This window comes from Quercus suber, unplaced genomic scaffold (assembly GCF_002906115.3).
Source record: "Quercus suber isolate HL8 unplaced genomic scaffold, Cork oak 2.0 scaffold_432, whole genome shotgun sequence".
Classification (NCBI taxonomy): domain Eukaryota; kingdom Viridiplantae; phylum Streptophyta; class Magnoliopsida; order Fagales; family Fagaceae; genus Quercus; species Quercus suber.
The window spans coordinates 378,433-400,429 of record NW_027069883.1 but is presented as its reverse complement, the minus strand read 5'-3'; the positions used below and the strand labels follow the sequence as shown (position 1 = coordinate 400,429).

Genomic DNA, 21,997 nt, shown 5'->3' with positions numbered 1-21,997 from the left:
ATATGGTAGATGATGATTTGATACTTCTTGTTATCGTAGAAGTGTGTACAATTTCATTATGGAGATGTTGGACTCGATGACACTAGAGAATAAGACAATTTTCCTTGGGAAGGACAATAGATGGCGACTAAAGAGTAAAGATGACAAAGGTGAACCTAACATGGGCCATCTCAATGTAAATGTGAAATCGCTGTAGAGTGTTTGATTATGAGTTTGGAAAGTGGGGAGAGGATGGAGATGATTTGCAAGCTGAGTTGGATTGAAACGTATCTGCTATGGTGGTTTGATAAGCTTAAGTTATTAGTGACGTTTTTGAACCTAACGTGTGTCTATAGTGAAGTTTTTGGGTTTTAGTGACGTTTTACAAACGTCGCCTAAACCCAGATTTCTTGTAGTGATTGGAGATTGGGTAGAGCACGAGACTAGATCGATTTTACTGATTTTGTTTTTATTTTTGTTTTTGAAGATTCGGGGAGTTTTGGAAATAGCTCAATATGTAAAATTTGTAGTAGGATTTTACATATCATGAACAATAAATTTGGTCAATAAGGAAGTTTAGACATGATCATGTCTAAACTTCCTTATTGACCAAATAGATAATTTTAATTGATACAAATTTAAATTCTATTATGCACCAAACTTAGCTAAAATTCTCTATTCAAAACACAACATAAAGTGTGTACTACTCGATCCTAGTGTGGATATTTCAACTTGAGTAATAGTTTAAGTTCTTGTGTGGTAGGGTGATAAGGGGCAGGGTTATAGTATTTAAGAATAAGTTTTACAAACATATATCATGTCTAAACTTCCTTATTGACCAAATAGATAATTTTAATTGATACAAATTTAAATTTTATTATGCACCAAACTTAGCTAAAATTCTCTATTCAAAACACAACATAAAGTGTTGACTACTCGATCCTAGTGTGGATATTTCAACTTAAGTAATAATTTAAGTTCTTGTGTGGTAGGAGGATAAGGGGCGGGGTTATATTATTTAAGAATAAGTTTTACAAACATATACACTTAATTTAGTTTAGAGTAAAATTTTTATCTTGTATTAAAAAAAATATTTGCAATTTATTCCTAATTTTTGTGATACTTTGTCTATTAGATTTTATTAAACATGCAAGATTACTTAGATCAGTGGCATAACATTGCTCTTACTTTAACATTTTAAAAAATATATGACTGCCCTTTTAATGGTTAGGGTTTTTTTTTTAAGAGACTATATATCATAGTTTCTGGACATCTTTTTTTGGGTAATCAGCCTATTTTATTTAACGAGCCCAGTGTTGAAAATTTTAACTTTAATCAAGAAGAAGATAGAATATTTAAAAAAAAAAAAAATGTAGCCTCCATTAAAAAGTGACATTTCATGAGTACAGGCTATCCATGTGCCCATTATCCATGAGTACAGGCTATCCATGTGCCCATTATCAAAAAAGAAAAAGAAAAAAAAAGGCTATCCATGTGCCTAATCAAAAAAGAAAAAGAAAAAAAAAAGGCTCTCTCTCTCTCTCTCTCTCTCTCTCTCTCTCTCTCTCAAACATTTTATGGTCTGTGCCACTAAGTCGCACCAATAATAAATGAAGAAGAAAATTATAGGCGCTATTTTTTTTCTTTCTCTTTTTGATGCAACTTATTTTTTTCATTATAATAAATTTTACAATTCTTGACCACTAATAGTTAACTCATTTTAGCAATTATGAAATTTGTTGTGAAAAAAATGTCTCTAGTTTCTTCTTTTTTATTTTTAAATAAGATCTTTTAAAGTTTGTAACATAATTTCATTATAAAACTCTTAATTTTTTACAATTTATTGAAAATTTTGTTGTTTGAAATTTAATGTGTCATTGTATTATAGGAGTATCTAATAATTTTTTTCCAAATATTAATTAGCATCATTTTACTATCTATTTAATTTATTGATAATTTATGAGAATCTAATATACTCATTTAATGATGAATGATAATGATTTAAAAAAAGAAAATGTTAAAACTACTACAAATTTTACAATATAACTTGATAAATTGAGTAATGCTACTACGTTTAATACATTTTCATGATAATTTCACAACAAATTATAGGTAACAAGATATTACTGGTAGTTAAAAAAATTATGTTAATATTGGACGCATATCATAACCGATAACAACTTACTACCTAGAATTTGATGTGAAATTGTTGTAAAAATTAATTAAGATCAATTGAAAAAGTGATGTTAAGCTGTTAAAGCATTGAAGCTCAAAATTCCCTGAGAAATTAAAAAAAAAGTTTAGCTTGAAATTCACTCTAAATTGCTCAAAATCACCCTTTACTTACGAGGAACATAAATAAAAATGAACGAAACCTTAGAAGTTACAAGTTACAACTGCTTGTGCTTGTTGTCAACTTACTTCGAACTTGGAAAAGTGAAAGTTGTAGCCTGTATAACTATCAGAAACCTTAAAATGTCCAAGCACTCGGGCCCTCCCCTTGTTAACATTGATTGACCCTATCTATATTGCACATGAAATCCAGATCTAGATTACACATGCATTGCAAATCGTAAAGGGACAGTTGAATCACTTAAAAACCTCACAGCTACAAATTTATCACTCTAACCTAACCACTTACACTCCATAGTTGTAACTAATAACTCTACGTAGTACGTACCATTCCATTATCATCCCCAAACAAACAGCTTTAGAATTTCTCTCTCAAAAGCCAAAAAGCACATACCCACAACAATCATGGCTGCTTCTTCTTCTTCTTGTTCTCTGCTCTGCTTCCTCTCTCTACTCTCTCTCTTAACCTTAATCTCCTCCACCACCATACCAATCTCACATTTCCACAAATACCCACTTCCCCTTCCCTACCAAAACCTCAACTACTTAGCCTCCTCTTCCTTAACCAGAGCCCACCACCTCAAAAATCCACAAACCACCACAACCACAACAACCCCAATCTTCTCCCACAGCTATGGGGCCTATTCCATCTCTCTCAGCTTCGGCACTCCTTCTCAAACCCTCCCTTTCCTTCTCGACACTGGCAGCGATTTTACTTGGTTCCCTTGCACCCACCACTACCGCTGCGACAACTGCTCCTTCTCTAGCTCCACCACAAACCCACACCAATCTCCAATACTACCATTCATTCCCAAGCTCTCCTCCTCCTCCAAGATCCTAGGCTGTCTAAACCCCAAATGCTCTTGGATTCACCGCTCTAATACTCAATGCAACGATTGCAAACAAAGCTTCAATAACTGCACTCAGATCTGCCCTCCATATCTCATCCTCTACGGTTCAGGCTCCACAGGCGGCATTGCTCTCTCCGAAACCCTCAACCTTCCTAACAATACCGTACATGACTTCCTTGTCGGTTGCTCTGTTTTCTCTTCTTTCCAACCCGCCGGCATTGTTGGATTTGGACGTGGCTTATTATCGTTGCCAAGCCAATTGGGCCTTACTAAATTCTCTTTCTGCTTTCTCTCCCACCATTTGGACGAAACCACAACAAACAGCTCGCTAGTTCTCGACAACAGCTCCAAAAAGAGTCAGGGATTGAACTTAAGCTACACTAACTTTGTCAAGAATCCTAAACTCGCCGACAAACCTGCCTTCTCGGTTTACTACTACGTGGCTCTCCGTCATATCAGCGTCGGAGGGCAGCGTGTCAAGGTTCCGTACAGGTTGGTAATTAATAAATACTAAATTGTTCTAGAAATTTAAACCATTGACTCAGACTATACAGTAAGTCCATTATTTTTTTCATATAGGTATTTATCACCGCAACTTGATGGAAGCGGTGGGACCATCGTGGACTCCGGGACCACCTTCACGTTCATGTCACGTGAAGTGTTCAAGCTGGTAGCGGCGGAGTTTGGAAGGCAGCTGAAGAAGCAAGTGAGGGCGGTGGGAGTGGAAGCAATGACGGGGCTAAGGCCATGTTTCAACGTGTCAAAGGAATTGAAAACGGTGTCGTTTCCAGAACTGAGGTTTCACTTCAAGGGAGGGGCGGAGATGGCATTGCCGTTGGAGAATATATTTGCAATGGCGTGGGAAGATGAGAAGGGAATTGGCGGAGTGGTGTGCTTGACGGTGGTGACGGATGGGGTTGCCGGCGAGAGAGCGTTGGTGGGTGGGCCATCCATAATATTGGGGAACTTTCAGATGCAGAATTTTCACGTGGAGTTTGATTTGAGGAATGACAGGTTTGGGTTTCGCCAACAGTCATGCAACTGATCATTCACTCCTCAGTGGCTAATCCATGCATGAAGTAGTAGTATTAAGTACTATTAAGTTTCAGATTAATTTATTTTTAAGCTTTGATTATAAAATGAAAATAAGATGGCCGGATATAATTAGTAATTACTAATTAGAGTTTTTTTTTTGCATTACTACACACACATATATATACATATATATAATTTGGTAATACGAATACATCTAGATCCAGTAGATTTTTAGAATTACCAAGAACTCAGTCTTCTTCACCCCGATACTGAGCACTAGCATAGGTGCATGTGTTAAATGTTAAATTTTTAACATTTAGTAAGAGAAGAAAACAACATTTGAGCCTGAATTTATTTAGGGAAAAATGATGACAAAAGCAATAATTAAGTAAAGAAAAAATAGTTTCTCAAAATAAAGTAAAGAAAAAATAAAATATTCTATCTGTCTCAATTTTTTTGTCATGTTTCAAAAATTTAACTTTTTAAGAAAATATTATTTATTATCTTGTCTGCTATATAAAAATATATAAGTTTTCAAAATTACCCTTAAATAAATTTATCAAAAATAGTTTTAAAAATAAAGTAAGGGCATAATAAAAATATTAATAAATTAATGATTTTTAATTTTAAAAACAGGACTATATTTTAAAATATCTCAAAATAAAGTAAAAAACAAACAAATTGAGACGAAAGGAATAAAAACAAAACCCTGAAATGTGAAAGAATTATGTTGTTCATATTTAGAATTGGAGTAAAGTGCATTTTGCGTCCTTAATGGTGAGGGTGTTTTCATTTTGGCCTTTTAGGTTTTAAAATTTTTATTTTGACATTTCATGTTTGATACTCTTTTATATTTTATTTGTAATATGATTGTTAAGTGCTAGATAAGTGGCATTCATTAATTAAGACACATCACTCAAATAATGTCAAGCATCACAAGACTATTAAATATATATATATATATATATCTAATCAAAACAAAAATTTTGAAAATTAATAAAAAAAAAGGCTATCCATGTGCCTAATCAAAAAAGAAAAAGAAAAAAAAAAGGCTCTCTCTCTCTCTCTCTCTCTCTCTCTCTCTCTCTCTCAAACATTTTATGGTCTGTGCCACTAAGTCGCACCAATAATAAATGAAGAAGAAAATTATAGGCGCTATTTTTTTTCTTTCTCTTTTTGATGCAACTTATTTTTTTCATTATAATAAATTTTACAATTCTTGACCACTAATAGTTAACTCATTTTAGCAATTATGAAATTTGTTGTGAAAAAAATGTCTCTAGTTTCTTCTTTTTTATTTTTAAATAAGATCTTTTAAAGTTTGTAACATAATTTCATTATAAAACTCTTAATTTTTTACAATTTATTGAAAATTTTGTTGTTTGAAATTTAATGTGTCATTGTATTATAGGAGTATCTAATAATTTTTTTCCAAATATTAATTAGCATCATTTTACTATCTATTTAATTTATTGATAATTTATGAGAATCTAATATACTCATTTAATGATGAATGATAATGATTTAAAAAAAGAAAATGTTAAAACTACTACAAATTTTACAATATAATTTGATAAATTGAGTAATGCTACTACGTTTAATACATTTTCATGATAATTTCACAACAAATTATAGGTAACAAGATATTACTGGTAGTTAAAAAAATTATGTTAATATTGGACGCATATCATAACCGATAACAACTTACTACCTAGAATTTGATGTGAAATTGTTGTAAAAATTAATTAAGATCAATTGAAAAAGTGATGTTAAGCGGTTAAAGCATTGAAGCTCAAAATTCCCTGAGAAATTAAAAAAAAAGTTTAGCTTGAAATTCACTCTAAATTGCTCAAAATCACCCTTTACTTACGAGGAACATAAATAAAAATGAACGAAACCTTAGAAGTTACAAGTTACAACTGCTTGTGCTTGTTGTCAACTTACTTCGAACTTGGAAAAGTGAAAGTTGTAGCCTGTATAACTATCAGAAACCTTAAAATGTCCAAGCACTCGGGCCCTCCCCTTGTTAACATTGATTGACCCTATCTATATTGCACATGAAATCCAGATCTAGATTACACATGCATTGCAAATCGTAAAGGGACAGTTGAATCACTTAAAAACCTCACAGCTACAAATTTATCACTCTAACCTAACCACTTACACTCCATAGTTGTAACTAATAACTCTACGTAGTACGTACCATTCCATTATCATCCCCAAACAAACAGCTTTAGAATTTCTCTCTCAAAAGCCAAAAAGCACATACCCACAACAATCATGGCTGCTTCTTCTTCTTCTTGTTCTCTGCTCTGCTTCCTCTCTCTACTCTCTCTCTTAACCTTAATCTCCTCCACCACCATACCAATCTCACATTTCCACAAATACCCACTTCCCCTTCCCTACCAAAACCTCAACTACTTAGCCTCCTCTTCCTTAACCAGAGCCCACCACCTCAAAAATCCACAAACCACCACAACCACAACAACCCCAATCTTCTCCCACAGCTATGGAGCCTATTCCATCTCTCTCAGCTTCGGCACTCCTTCTCAAACCCTCCCTTTCCTTCTTGACACTGGCAGCGATTTTACTTGGTTCCCTTGCACCCACCACTACCGCTGCGACAACTGCTCCTTCTCTAGCTCCACCACAAACCCACACCAATCTCCAATACTACCATTCATTCCCAAGCTCTCCTCCTCCTCCAAGATCCTAGGCTGTCTAAACCCCAAATGCTCTTGGATTCACCGCTCTAATACTCAATGCAACGATTGCAAACAAAGCTCCAATAACTGCACTCAGATCTGCCCTCCATATCTCATCCTCTACGGTTCAGGCTCCACAGGCGGCATTGCTCTCTCCGAAACCCTCAACCTTCCTAACAATACCGTACATGACTTCCTTGTCGGTTGCTCTGTTTTCTCTTCTTTCCAACCCGCCGGCATTGTTGGATTTGGACGTGGTTTATTATCGTTGCCAAGCCAATTGGGCCTCAGTAAATTCTCTTTCTGCTTTCTCTCCCACCATTTGGACGAAACTACAACAAACAGCTCGCTAGTTCTCGACAACAGCTCCAAAAAGAGTCAGGGATTGAACTTAAGCTACACTAACTTTGTCAAGAATCCTAAACTCGCCGACAAACCTGCCTTCTCGGTTTACTACTACGTGGCTCTCCGTCATATCAGCGTCGGAGGGCAGCGTGTCAAGGTTCCGTACAGGTTGGTAATTAATAAATACTAAATTGTTCTAGAAATTTAAACCATTGACTCAGACTATACAGTAAGTCCATTATTTTTTTCATATAGGTATTTATCACCGCAACTTGATGGAAGCGGTGGGACCATCGTGGACTCCGGGACCACCTTCACGTTCATGTCACGTGAAGTGTTCAAGCTGGTAGCGGCGGAGTTTGGAAGGCAGCTGAAGAAGCAAGTGAGGGCGGTGGGAGTGGAAGCAATGACGGGGCTAAGGCCATGTTTCAACGTGTCAAAGGAATTGAAAACGGTGTCGTTTCCAGAACTGAGGTTTCACTTCAAGGGAGGGGCGGAGATGGCATTGCCGTTGGAGAATATATTTGCAATGGCGTGGGAAGATGAGAAGGGAATTGGCGGAGTGGTGTGCTTGACGGTGGTGACGGATGGGGTTGCCGGCGAGAGAGCGTTGGTGGGTGGGCCATCCATAATATTGGGGAACTTTCAGATGCAGAATTTTCACGTGGAGTTTGATTTGAGGAATGACAGGTTTGGGTTTCGCCAACAGTCATGCAACTGATCATTCACTCCTCAGTGGCTAATCCATGCATGAAGTAGTAGTATTAAGTACTATTAAGTTTCAGATTAATTTATTTTTAAGCTTTGATTATAAAATGAAAATAAGATGGCCGGATATAATTAGTAATTACTAATTAGAGTTTTTTTTTTGCATTACTACACACACATATATATACATATATATAATTTGGTAATACGAATACATCTAGATCCAGTAGATTTTTAGAATTACCAAGAACTCAGTCTTCTTCACCCCGATACTGAGCACTAGCATAGGTGCATGTGTTAAATGTTAAATTTTTAACATTTAGTAAGAGAAGAAAACAACATTTGAGCCTGAATTTATTTAGGGAAAAATGATGACAAAAGCAATAATTAAGTAAAGAAAAAATAGTTTCTCAAAATAAAGTAAAGAAAAAATAAAATATTCTATCTGTCTCAATTTTTTTGTCATGTTTCAAAAATTTAACTTTTTAAGAAAATATTATTTATTATCTTGTCTGCTATATAAAAATATATAAGTTTTCAAAATTACCCTTAAATAAATTTATCAAAAATAGTTTTAAAAATAAAGTAAGGGCATAATAAAAATATTAATAAATTAATGATTTTTAATTTTAAAAACAGGACTATATTTTAAAATATCTCAAAATAAAGTAAAAAACAAACAAATTGAGACGAAAGGAATAAAAACAAAACCCTGAAATGTGAAAGAATTATGTTGTTCATATTTAGAATTGGAGTAAAGTGCATTTTGCGTCCTTAATGGTGAGGGTGTTTTCATTTTGGCCTTTTAGGTTTTAAAATTTTTATTTTGACATTTCATGTTTGATACTCTTTTATATTTTATTTGTAATATGATTGTTAAGTGCTAGATAAGTGGCATTCATTAATTAAGACACATCACTCAAATAATGTCAAGCATCACAAGACTATTAAATATATATATATATATCTAATCAAAACAAAAATTTTGAAAATTAAATGACCAAATTGAAAATAACATCAAATTTCAAGGTTAAAAAATGTACTTTAAACCCGTATAATTTAGTTGAAAATTTTATTTCATCCAACCTACATTTTTTAAATAAAGTATAATTTATAATATATGTATGTATAATTATAAAGAAGGGTGAAAGGGTGGTGGCGGCGAGTAAAGGCTGATAATGAAGAATACTTAATGGCTTAGATGAAGTGACAATTGATGTGCTCAAATTGTCCCCAACGTGATTCAATTTATCTAAAAAAATAGGAAGAAAAGTCCGCTACTAGTACATTAAAACAACGGTTGTTTCTTATTTAAAGAATGGGTCAATGTGGCATTAATTGATGTTGGAAAAAGTTTGACTCCGGACGTTGTGGTCCAAGTTAGGCCATCATTAATTATAAAGCGATGTGAGAGATATTATTATTTATTATAAGGTCTTAGAGCATTCTCATAAAATAAAAGAAAAAAAAGAAAAAAAAAAGAGCATTCTCATTCTGATATAATAATAATAATAATAATAATAATTCTCTCAAAATTATTTACCTATTTTGCATAACTAACTTAATAAATTATAAAGGCTCTTTTATAAGTGCTAGCGTTATAAGTCTTGTCTTTCCATTTCTTTCTTTTCCATTTTTTATGTATTCTGTTTATATTATCTTCAAAAAAAAAAAAAAACTTTATAAATTATAACACACTTTTCTCAATAATTTTTTTTTAAAAAAATTACAACTCACTTGTGTATAATTTAAAGCAAAGTAGAGAGCCAGATGAAGCTGGTTTTTTGCATTATTATTGGTTTTACATAATCAGACGGAAATGCTCTCTTACACACTGGTGTGTTCCAACCACTCACTTAAAAAGAAAAGAAAAAAGGGAGACATTTATTAGATATTTTGCTGTAAGAGTGAAATTAGATACAATGAGATATGAACCATATGATATGCTGTTTAAAAGCTCATACCATCAGAAAACCTTCTTATAAGTTAAGGTCTATCTCAACCCCATTCAACAACATCCTAAACAACCAGTACTTACTATCTAACTATAGCTAGCATTGGCTATGTTTTTAGATTCTCAAGGCTGCGTTTGAATTGGGAGTAAATCATTTCCGGAAATGATTTTCGACATTTTCGCGTGTTTGGGTGTTCCGGAAAATTCTATTTTCCGGAAAATCACTTCCAAATTTTCCGTTACCCAACGGAAATCAATTTCAGCACCTATTTTCACTTTAAAGTGTTTCCGGAAAAAATTGAGAGAGAGAGAGAGAGAGAGAGAGAGAGAGAGGAAGGAAGAAACAGAGAGAGAGGAAGGAAGAAACGGAGCGACCCACGTCGACCCACGACCCACCGCCACTCGCCGTCGACCCACGAAGACCCACGACCCACCGATCTTCGACCCAGACCGAGACCGAGACCGTCGACCCAGACCGAGACCGACGACCCATCGCCTTCGACCTTCGACCGACGAACCATCGCGTTCGAGCTTCGACTTCGAACCATCGCCTTCGACCTCGACTTCGATCCATCGCCCTCGATCTCGTCAACCTTCGACGCTCTTCGCACCGGCGAGTCGCACCGCGCCGCGCCGCGCCGTCGATCGTCGTCTTCCTCGATCTCTCCGTTTTTTTTTTTTTTAAGTTTGATTGTTGTTTTTGTTTTTTTTTTTGATGATCTGATTGTTGTTGTTGTGGTTGTTGTGTTGTGGTTGTTGTGTTGTTGTTGCCGGAATTTGGTGTTGTTGTTGTTGTTGTTGTTGCCGGAATTTGTTGCCGGAATTTATTGTTGTTGTTGTTGTTGTGTTTTTATTACCGGAATTTGTTGTTGAATTGGTTGTGATGTTGAAATTTTTTGTAATAAAATTTGTTTGGATGCTGAGAAAATGTGAAAAATTTTCCGGAAAATAGCATTTTTAGAATACATCCAAACACATGAAAATATTTTCCACAACAATTTTCATAATTCAACCAAACACTTAAAAATATTTTCCTTTTCCGGAAAATAACATTTCCGGAAAATATGTATTTTCCGGAAAACATTTTACACGAAACAAACACAGCCTTAGTACATAATCACCTACTTGAATAAATGGGCCAGATCAGGATCATCCAAGTTTACATCCAACCATCCATTCAAGCGCATGTATTCTATATAATGTTCTGCTGGCTTCACAGCAGAAGGATTTTTTGGAGTATAGCCATGAATTCTCTCGATGTCCCGAGCAAGCCATCTAACATACGCACGATCCAAAGGAGGCACAACTTTCAACAGTATCTCGTCCCTTTCTTGTTGTTTGACGGGTTTATTTCCCATACTGAGGCCTAGACTGAAAGATAAATAAATTAAATCAATTCAACAAGAGGCATATTATATAAATCAACACAACAAAACAAGAATTGAACCTAGCTAACAATTCTTGTTAACAACTGTTTATGAGGGAGCCACCAGCATTGCATATACATTACAACAATCTACAACATCCTCACAGACCAATGCATGAATGTAGCAACTTGCACGGATACATCTGATTACCTCATTAAAACCAGTACCTTGACAAGATTCTTGGAGTTACGTCTAAAAATTTTGGTTGAGAAAAATGCAGTAGAGAGAGAGAGAGAGAGAGAGTATAGAATTGACAAAAGAGGATCCAGAGGGTTTGAGGCAACAGCAGAGACAAGAAATGATATATGGCATTCCAAACTACTGAAATCCTTTTGACTTTCTATTGGTCACTTTTAATTGCAATGAAGTACATTCAGTCATTGTCACCCAAGATTTCAAATAAAATATTTTCCACAACAATTTTCATAATTCAACCAAACACTTAAAAATATTTTCCTTTTCCGGAAAATAACATTTCCGGAAAATATGTATTTTCCGGAAAACATTTTACACGAAACAAACACAGCCTTAGTACATAATCACCTACTTGAATAAATGGGCCAGATCAGGATCATCCAAGTTTACATCCAACCATCCATTCAAGCGCATGTATTCTATATAATGTTCTGCTGGCTTCACAGCAGAAGGATTTTTTGGAGTATAGCCATGAATTCTCTCGATGTCCCGAGCAAGCCATCTAACATACGCACGATCCAAAGGAGGCACAACTTTCAACAGTATCTCGTCACTTTCTTGTTGTTTGACAGGTTTATTTCCCATACTGAGGCCTAGACTGAAAGATAAATAAATTAAATCAATTCAACAAGAGGCATATTATATAAATCAACACAACAAAACAAGAATTGAACCTAGCTAACAATTCTTGTTAACAACTGTTTATGAGGGAGCCACCAGCATTGCATATACATTACAACAATCTACAACATCCTCACAGACCAATGCATGAATGTAGCAACTTGCACGGATACATCTGATTACCTCATTAAAACCAGTACCTTGACAAGATTCTTGGAGTTACGTCTAAAAATTTTGGTTGAGAAAAATGCAGTAGAGAGAGAGAGAGAGAGAGAGAGAGAGTATAGAATTGACAAAAGAGGATCCAGAGGGTTTGAGGCAACAGCAGAGACAAGAAATGATATATGGCATTCCAAACTACTGAAATCCTTTTGACTTTCTATTGGTCACTTTTAATTGCAATGAAGTACATTCAGTCATTGTCACCCAAGATTTCAAAACTTATGCACTGGAAATCTATGAAAGCAAAAAATCTACATAGTAATATCATGGGTAAGTTACAGTAGCACCCAATGGGTTTTGAACCCATGACTTCACCCTCCACCTACATTGGCTACATAATGAAAATCGCTTCCCACGCCTACAAAAGTCATAGAGGGTTGCGTCAAAGTTTCAATTCCAAGCGATTTACTTTGATCATTTGTTGGATGTAAAGAAAGCAAATGAGATATAAGGCATCGAAAGAATTACAGAACAACTCCTGTTAATGGCCAGGAATTGGCAAAATGAGACAAAATAACTTAGTTAATTCCAATCATCCACCCTAAACTATAAAGGATATTTGCAATGTGCACCTTAAACTTTAAAATTTTTCTATCAGCACCCTAATTAAATATTACTTTGCAATGTCCACCCAACGTCTAACTTAGTGTAAAAATTAACAATTTCATGGGTTCCTATCCACCTTAAAGTATGAGTAATTATAATGTACACCATAAACTATGAGAGAATTTGTAAAGTTCATCATTAATTTGGACCCTAATTCGGATGGTGGGTGGATATCACAAAGTATTCTCAAATTTGAGTATTGATTGCAAAATTTTGAAGTTTAGGGTGCACTACTTCTATAGTTTAGAGTGGATAGATACAAATAAAAGAACTAAAAATATGACATTGACCATTCGATAGCCTCAACAATATAAACAGTGTACAGCAACATTTTAACTTATGCCGAAGTTTAATTCTTCACCTTTTTTTTTTTTCTTTATTTATTAAAATATCCATAGGACAACAAAGATAACAAACAGTTTTAAGCCCTAAATGTTTATTACTGTTATTAAGGATTAAAATTGTTTAAGGTGTTTAATTTATTACATTAACTAAATAAAGTTTTTGGTTTGTGATAATGATTTCACTGCTTTTTGGTTCGTCATCTCAGAGGAAGAGGAAGAAGAAAGTGAAATGAGCAAGCATGGGTAGGAGTTGAACCTTACACTACTAGAACTGCAGAAGATTATCAAAAAACACTAGAACTGCAGAAGAAGCAGCAGCCAACAAAGCACCCCTAGGGGTAGCAAATGGGCAAAGTTTGGAGGGGTTGGATGGTTCCAGTCTTCTCAAACAGGACTAAAATTACAATTTGAAAACAAGATATGGGGAAAAAAAAATCTAGGGTGAGCACAGAAAATCTAAGGTTTGCATAGCACTAAGAAACAATATAGTTCGGTTAGGTGTGGCACATATTTAAGCTCATGCTCCTCAACCCCCCAAGATAGAGTTTTGCAATATTGCTAACACTTTCATCAGAAACAATATAGTTCCCTTTTACCTTTTTAACTTGCTTCATCAGAAGCGAGTTAGAGTTTTGCAATATTGTAACACTTTCATCAGTTCAAGTTCAAAGGTTTGACATGAAATGGCATTATTAGCAAATTAACAATTCAGAACAAAAAGCATGAACCTTACACTAAATCCAACGACCAAAACAAATTCTGTAGTGGATTCCAAACGCACATATATGCAACAAAAACAGCATAGCCATCAAAATTAACAAAAAGAGTCTATTGAAGTGGATTGAGTGAAAGTCAAGTACAATTCCAATCATAACCCATAAATCAAATCATTACCACAAATAAAAATTATGGTTTACACCAACTATAAGAAATCAAGCAAGTAAATTGAAATGCAGATGAATAACCAATCCACACAATAAAACCAATAACTTATATATGTAAAGTTAATACAAGCCAACATCACTATCTCAACACAACAAAACCACGGATTCAATTCAAACAAAAATAAAGACAAAAACCCATATACAATTTCAATCAGAGAACTCATCTAGATCGAAAGCCCACACCAAATTTAGAAAAGTTAAGGTGGAGGGCGAGGCCGTGGGGTTAAAACCCACCGGGTTCATGTGTAATAATAATAAAAAAAATTAAAAATTAAAATTTAATATGAAAGTAGAGCCAATACCTGGAAATATGCTGAAAATCAAAGTCAATCGTAGAGAGAGAGAGGTTGCGACAGTCTAGAGTACACAGAAAAATCAGGTAATCGAATAGATTTGAGAGAAAGAGAGTACCATAGGGACACAGTTGGATAAGGTAATTTGTTTTGTAGCTCCAAAAATCACTCATATCCGTGTATGTAAGTTTGAAAAAATTTTAGTGCCAGGTCCAATTACACAATTTTGTCAATAACTCGTCTATGAGGTGAATTGTGGCTGGTAGAGGGTGTTTCCATATGAACTTATTATCACCTCTCTACTAATCATAACTCGTCATATGGGTGACTTATCCGTAAAGTTGTGTAATTAAGTATGTGGGGCCTGTGGGCCCGATAGCCTCAGCCCATCGGGTATTAGGCCCAAGGCCAACGCCGAGGAGGACTGACCAGCCAAGGCTAAGTTAGACAAAACCTCTTTTGTGATCACGCCGAGGACCTGTTCGTCCTCGGCATTCTAAGGATAATCTTTGGGAGGGGACAAGCTTAGAGCAAGCTGTCACATTCGCACTTAATGTATTCACCTAACCCCTCTGGCTGCATTAATGGGGATATAACCCCTTAGCAGAGCAACGTTGGTCAGAGTGAACCACTTGAGTACTGATAAGGCCTCTGATAGGACAGACGGCCAGAAGAGAGGCAAATGGATGATCAACAGATGGAATAAGGAGATAGGCAGATGAAAACTATATAAGAAAAGCAAGTAAAGAAAGAGAGGGGGGAAGAAAAAGAGAGAGAACAAAAAGGTCTCCTCGGCCACAGGCCGAGGAGCATTCCCCCAGTTGTAAAGAAAACTCTTAGTATTTTTTATAAAGAAAGTTCATGCTTGGTGATCGACAGCCAGCGCCTAAACCTTTAACCCACTCTCTATAAATTTATTGTTTGGGCTTGTTGGGCTGAAAACTCATTCATACTCAGGGTCAATCCAAATTGAGTCCCTACAATTGGCGCCGTCTGTGGGGAGATTTAGGGTGCCGGCCGGCGCACCAGGCGAGTGTTCTAAGTATTCGTTTTACAGTAGGTTGAAAAAAAAAATATATATATATATATATATAGAAGATTTGACAGTAGAAAAAAAAAAAAAGATCTTGATTTTATTATTTNATTTCTCCCATGGGTTCGAGTCCGAGGACCATGCAATACCCTGGTTATGCCCAGTACTTCTATTTTTCTATAAGTATCTAGTTTTCCATAGGTTTGGGTCCGAGGACCATGCAATACCTTGCTTGTTATGTCTAGTTCAGATATAATGGTGCGTGTAGTTTTACCATAGGTTTGGGTCCGAGGACCATGCAATACCTTGGCTCTGTCTACCACTTCTATTTTTCTGTAAGTATCTAGTTTTCCCATAAGTTTGGGTCTGAGGACCATGCAATACCTCGGTTCTGTCTAGTATCCAGATATAATGGTGTGTGTAGTTTTACCATAGGTTTGGGTCGAGGACCATGCAATACCTTGGTTCTGTCTACCACTTCTATTTTTCTGTAAGTATCTAGTTTCCCCATAGGTTGGGTCCGAGGACCATGCAATACCTCGGTTCTGTCTAGTATCCAGATATAATGGTGTGTGTAGTTTTACCATAGGTTTGGGTCCGAGGACCATGCAATACCTTGGTTCTGTTTACCACTTCTATTTTTCTGTAAGTATCTAGTTTCCCCATAGGTTTGGGTCCGGGGACCATGCAATACCTTGGTCTGTCTAGTATCCAGATATAATGATGTGTGTAGTTTTACCATAGGTTTGGGTCCAAGGACCATGCAATACCTTGGCTGTGTCTAGTACTCAGATATAATGGTGTGTGTAGTTTTACCATAGGTTTGGGTCTGAGGACCATGCAATATCTTGGCTCTGTCTACCACTTCTATTTTCTCTGTATCTAGTTTCCCCATAGGTTTAGGTCCGAGGACCATGCAATACCTTGGTTCTGTCTAGTACTCAGATATAATGGTGTGTGTAGTTTTTCCACAGGTTTGGGTCTGAGGACCATGCAATACCTTGGCTCTGTCTACCACTTCTATTTTTCTGTAAGTATCTAGTTTCCCCATAGGTTTGGGTCGAGGACCATGCAATACCTTGGTTATGTCTAGTACTCAGATATAATGGTGTGTGTAGTTTTACCATAGGTTTGGGTCCGAGGACCATGCAATACCTTGGCTCTGTCTACCACTTCTATTTTTCTGTAAGTATCTAGTTTCCCCATAGGTTTGGGTCCGAGGACCATGCAATACCTTGGCTCTGTCTACCACTTCTATTTTTCTGTAAGTATCTAGTTTCCCCATAGGTTTGGGTCCGAAGACCATGCAATACCTTGGTTATGTCTAGTACTCAGATATAATGGTGTGTGTAGTTTTACCATAGGTTTGGGTCCGAGACCATGCAATACCTTGGCTCTGTCTACCACTTCTATTTTTCTGTAAGTATCTAGTTTCCCCATAGGTTTGGGTCCGAGGACCATGCAATACCTTGGTTCTGTCTAGTACTCAGATATAATGGTGTGTGTAGTTTTACCATAGGTTGGGTCCGAGGACCATGCAATACCTGGCTCTGTCTACCACTTCTATTTTTCTGTAAGTGGAGGTTTGTCCTTAGACTGCTTTACTGGAGATGATTCCTCTTTGGGTCAGATTATGATCTTTACACGTGGCATTGATCTCGCCTCCAACTCGAGGCCCCATCTTTTTCATTTATGAAGCGCCCTTTGTCTGTTCGTGTTCCGCGCTGGACGCCTCGGTGCATGAAACGCGCCTTCATTAATGTCCCCGTGAATTAACACGAGTCTAACGGTCTATGGCCTCCTTGGAATTGATGGCTTCATTATTATCCCAACTGATAATTCTCTTTTCGAACTCTGCATGAATTAATTCTTACCAACCCCCAACCCTATATAAAGTGGGGAGATGGTTTCTCCATAACCCATGGACCTCTCAACACAAATAGAACAAAACACATTCTTCCAACTTCCCAAGCCCTTTTAACAACCCCGCCGGAATTGTTACCGGGATTGACAAAAACCGGTATGGCCGCAGCCCCCTGGGCTTTCGGTGCGGCAGAGTCTAGGCGTAACCCCGATGGCGCCCTTCGAGGTGTCCCAGAGGGGTGTTGTTAGAGACCTAACGTCTTTCCTCGGAGCACACCCCCGAGGAAGATGTGCGAATTCACCTCATGGGCGGTGCTCGAGTGTTGCCGTCTCCAACGGCCAACACTCGAGAGGATCGGAGAGAATCGAGGAAACATCATGGGGGAAGGTATCCCGGAGCCCCTGCATCTGCTCCTCTCTTTATTCCAGCTCCGCTTGGCCGAGAAGGGAGTTGTTGGTGCCTGGAAACATGATTGCCCTTCCCCTTCTCCGCCTCTTGTCAAGCTCTCCATTCTCTTTATACCAATAAAGGGACGGCTTGACACTTCCCACCAGCTAGTTTTTTCTTAGGGCGGCTCCACCTGGGCCTCTGATTGTAACTTGTACTTTTTCTATTCATGAAATAATAAAATCAAGATCTTTTTTTAACCAAAGCGCTACTTAGAGTCAAGCTATAATACGATCTTTAGATTTATATTTGAAGGATAACAAATGGTTTCATGAGGCTAACTCCAGAATAGAATACGAATATTGAGCAGAGTACAATAGTAAAGCAAATAAAAGAAAACCTCATTAGTTAGAAGCAAAGTATTAAGTATTCAGTTCAAACGGAAAGTATACAACTCCCTTACAATGCCACTGAGGCAAGAAACAAAATGAGATAAAAAAAGAAAATAAACAAATTTATCCTATGTCATATACTAGTCCCCTCAATTCAGTGGGCACCCATTAAGTCTTGAAACGCTAAAAACGCGCATCGGGTAGTCAAAAAGCCGCCAGCGTTAGCACAAAACCGAAGTGGGGCGACTCGTTTAGAGAGCCCGCAGGTATCAAAACCCTTCTCCCCGTCCGAGGGAACGTGCAGCAGGGTTTTGAGGGGCTATTGTGGGGCCCGTGGATCCGATAGCCTCGGCCCATCGGGTATTAGGCCCAAGGCCAACGCCGAGGAGGACTGACCAGCCAAGGCTAAGTTAGACAAAGCCTCTTTTGTGACCACGCCGAGGACATGTTCGTCCTCGGCATTCTAAGGATAATCTTTGGGAGGGGACAAGCTCAGAGCAAGCTGTCACATTCGCACTTAATGCATTCACCTAACCCCTCTGGCTGCATTAATGGGGATATAACCCCTTAGCAGAGCAACGTTGGTCAGAGTGAACCACTTGAGTACTGATAAGGCCTCTGATGGGACAGACGGCCAGAAGAGAGGTAAATGGATGATCAACAGATGGAATAAGGAGATAGGCAGATGAAAACTATATAAGAAAAGCAAGTAAAGAAAGAGAGGGGGGAAGAAAAAGAGAGAGAACAAAAAGGTCTCCTCGGCCTGTGGCCGAGGAGCATTCCCCTAGTTGTAAAGAAAACTCTTAGTATTTTTTATAAAGAAAGTTCATGCTTGGTGATCGACGGCCAGCGCCTAAACCTTTAACCCACTCTCTATAAATTTATTGTTTGGGCTTGTTGGGCTGAAAACCCATTTATACTCAGGATCAATCCAAATTGAGTCCCTACAAAGTATGACACCAAAATTTCTCGTAAGTTTGTGTAAATTTAAATTGTTGTTACCCTAATTGTGAAATACATTGTTCCTAACATGTAAATTTTTTTTTAATACTTATTTATTTATATATACAAAGAGAAATGATTTAAAAGACTAATAAAAAATTGATAAAAAAAAATCATATTTTAATAAAATGTATAGTGTAAAATAAATAATCTAATGTGTGTGTTTTTTAAAAGTATTTAGGTAAAATAGAAAAAAAATTGCTCTTATATTGAAATAGACATAAATTTTTGCATGAGCTAATGCAAATGCTCTAATTAAATGGGTAACCATTTCCTATTTGCTAATTATTATTGTTGCACACATTAAGTTATAAATGGCCTGTACATACTCTAGTGGAAAACATGAAATAGTGTTTTGAAAACCTTTTTTTTTTTTTTTTGAGAATATAGTGTTTTGAAAACATGATTTTAGCTATTTGTAACTATCATCACTCTTTGCTATTTATTTTAAGGGCAATATTTATTAAACATTGCACACTATTACACACAACACAAGTTCTTTTTTGAGTTCGAAAATACTTTTTTATACTTTGTATGAAATAAGAACATCTGTACTTTTTCAGTTTTCTGGCAGAACTGTGGGCCCTAAGGGATGAACTTATCATGTGTTTAAATATAAGAATTAGCACTTTAGAAGTAGATGGGCTTATCATGTGTTTAAATATGAGAATTAGCGCTTTAGAAGTAGAGTTGGATGCCTAAGCTATTGTTGATTTGATGAACAATGATAATATGTCTAATGCTATTAATTCTTCCCTTATATCTGATTGTAGACTTCTGATTTCTCAAGTTCCTCAAATTAGGGTAATTCATTGCTACAGGAAAGCCAACTTCTGTGCAGATGCCCTAGCTAGACTAGGAACCCAACAAGATTTAGATATTTTGTATGCCCTTTTTCATTTTAGGCTTTGCCCTGAATTCGATGTAGCTTCTTTGAATGAATTTCCTTTTTATCCAAAAGAAAAAAGAAAATAGTGTGCTTTGTGTGGAACAAAAGTGTACAGTGTACACTAACAATTATCTACTTAAAAAAACTTAACTTATTTTTTTATTTATTTTTATAACTTTTGTTATATATTTGGATTTTGCTAACGTGTGCCTTAATGGCACACAATAATTAACCATTTAAAAAAAAAAATAGTCTTAAGAATTGAAAAAGTATTAACAATTTTTTCAATTCTCAAGAAAATATTTTCAAAAATAAATAGTTTAATGTGTGTACTTAGGACATGTGGGAGGGGGGGGGGGGTAAAAGCCCAGATATACCTATTGGGCCGGGGGCCCTGTCTTGAGGATTATTGTATGTCCGAAGAGGAATAACAAATTGGGGTAGAATTCATCTGAACTATACTTTGTATGAAATAAGAACATCTGTACTTTTTCAGTTTTCTGGCAGAACTGTGGGCCCTAAGGGATGAACTTATCATGTGTTTAAATATAAGAATTAGCACTTTAGAAGTAGATGGGCTTATCATGTGTTTAAATATGAGAATTAGCGCTTTAGAAGTAGAGTTGGATGCCTAAGCTATTGTTGATTTGATGAACAATGATAATATGTCTAATGCTATTAATTCTTCCCTTATATCTGATTGTAGACTTCTGATTTCTCAAGTTCCTCAAATTAGGGTAATTCATTGCTACAGGAAAGCCAACTTCTGTGCAGATGCCCTAGCTAGACTAGGAACCCAATAAGATTTAGATATTTTGTATGCCCTTTTTCATTTTAGGCTTTGCCCTGAATTCGATGTAGCTTCTTTGAATGAATTTCCTTTTTATCCAAAAGAAAAAAGAAAATAGTGTGCTTTGTGTGGAACAAAAGTGTACAGTGTACACTAACAATTATCTACTTAAAAAAACTTAACTTATTTATTTATTTATTTTTATAACTTTTGTTATATATTTGGATTTTGCTAACGTGTGCCTTAATGGCACACAATAATTAACCATTTAAAAAAAAAATAGTCTTAAGAATTGAAAAAGAATTAACAATTTTTTCAATTCTCAAGAAAATATTTTCAAAAATAAATAGTTTAATGTGTGTACTTAGGACATGTGGGAGGGGGGGGGGGGTAAAAGCCCAGATATACCTATTGGGCCGGGGGCCCTGTCTTGAGGATTATTGTATGTCCGAAGAGGAATAACAAATTGGGGTAGAATTCATCTGAACGCAACCGACCTAGAAATGTAGGAAGAGTGCCATCCGAAGAGATCACCTTTTGTTCGAAGAGGTTTTATTCCTCGGATACGAATAGTCTTGACTAAGCCAACAAATGGAAGGTCCAAATGACCTTTCTGGCAATCCCAACGACAAAGATAAGCTCTGGGCATACCTGGGGATGATAAGGACGAGGAAATATCTCAAGGAAAAGCTGTCATCACCACATTAAATGCACTGCAGCTGCTTTTCTGGCCGCATTAATGTGGAGAAGATCCCTGAACAGTGTAATTTCAGCTACCACCACTCATGGAGGGGTAAAGAGGATACTTGATGGGACATGCACTCAAGTGGATGCTTAGATGAAGAACAAGTGGACGATGAAGATGATGGGGGAGGATGCTATATAAGGAGAAGAGGTCTTTGATAATAGGGATCGAGGGAAACAGGGAGAGAAGTAGGAGATAATTTTACTGTAGCTCCAAGAGTTATAATCACCTTTCATTCAATAACACACCTCTTCAGACATACATTTGTCCAGTGAGATGAGCATGATCTTGTGCCAATAGATCCTTAAACACCA

The 21,997-nt window shown here is 36.4% G+C and overlaps 3 protein-coding genes across 7 annotated transcripts; 2 read left to right on the top strand and 1 right to left on the bottom strand.

Annotated features, from left to right (window-relative positions):
* Window positions 1-2,736: 2,736 nt before the first annotated feature.
* On the top strand, window positions 2,737-4,378 carry LOC112026180 (probable aspartyl protease At4g16563). The gene is made up of 2 exons (XM_024058865.2): window positions 2,737-3,674; window positions 3,762-4,378. The coding sequence occupies exons 1-2, from the start codon at window positions 2,737-2,739 to the stop codon at window positions 4,225-4,227; spliced, it is 1,404 nt and encodes a 467-aa protein (XP_023914633.2). The 3' UTR covers window positions 4,228-4,378.
* A 2,119-nt stretch (window positions 4,379-6,497) lies between these two features.
* Window positions 6,498-8,139, top strand: LOC136062612 (probable aspartyl protease At4g16563). Its single transcript, XM_065761853.1, has 2 exons — window positions 6,498-7,435; window positions 7,523-8,139. Exons 1-2 carry the CDS (start codon window positions 6,498-6,500, stop codon window positions 7,986-7,988), a joined length of 1,404 nt encoding a protein of 467 aa, XP_065617925.1. The 3' UTR covers window positions 7,989-8,139.
* A 2,767-nt stretch (window positions 8,140-10,906) lies between these two features.
* LOC112026194 (uncharacterized) lies at window positions 10,907-14,878 on the bottom strand. Of its 5 annotated transcripts, XM_065761863.1 has the most exons (3): window positions 14,591-14,691; window positions 12,674-12,752; window positions 11,762-12,149 (listed from the first exon to the last, which is right to left on the bottom strand). In XM_065761863.1, exon 3 carries the CDS (start codon window positions 12,134-12,136, stop codon window positions 11,900-11,902), a length of 237 nt encoding a protein of 78 aa, XP_065617935.1. In that variant the 5' UTR covers window positions 12,137-12,149; window positions 12,674-12,752; window positions 14,591-14,691; the 3' UTR covers window positions 11,762-11,899. The 5 variants fall into 5 exon arrangements, with proteins under 5 accessions (XP_065617932.1, XP_065617934.1, XP_065617935.1 ...); XM_065761860.1 differs by lacking the exons at window positions 11,762-12,149; window positions 12,674-12,752 and adding an exon at window positions 10,907-11,300 and having other exon boundaries at window positions 14,591-14,878; XM_065761862.1 differs by lacking the exons at window positions 11,762-12,149; window positions 12,674-12,752 and adding an exon at window positions 10,907-11,295 and having other exon boundaries at window positions 14,591-14,690.
* Window positions 14,879-21,997: the final 7,119 nt, after the last annotated feature.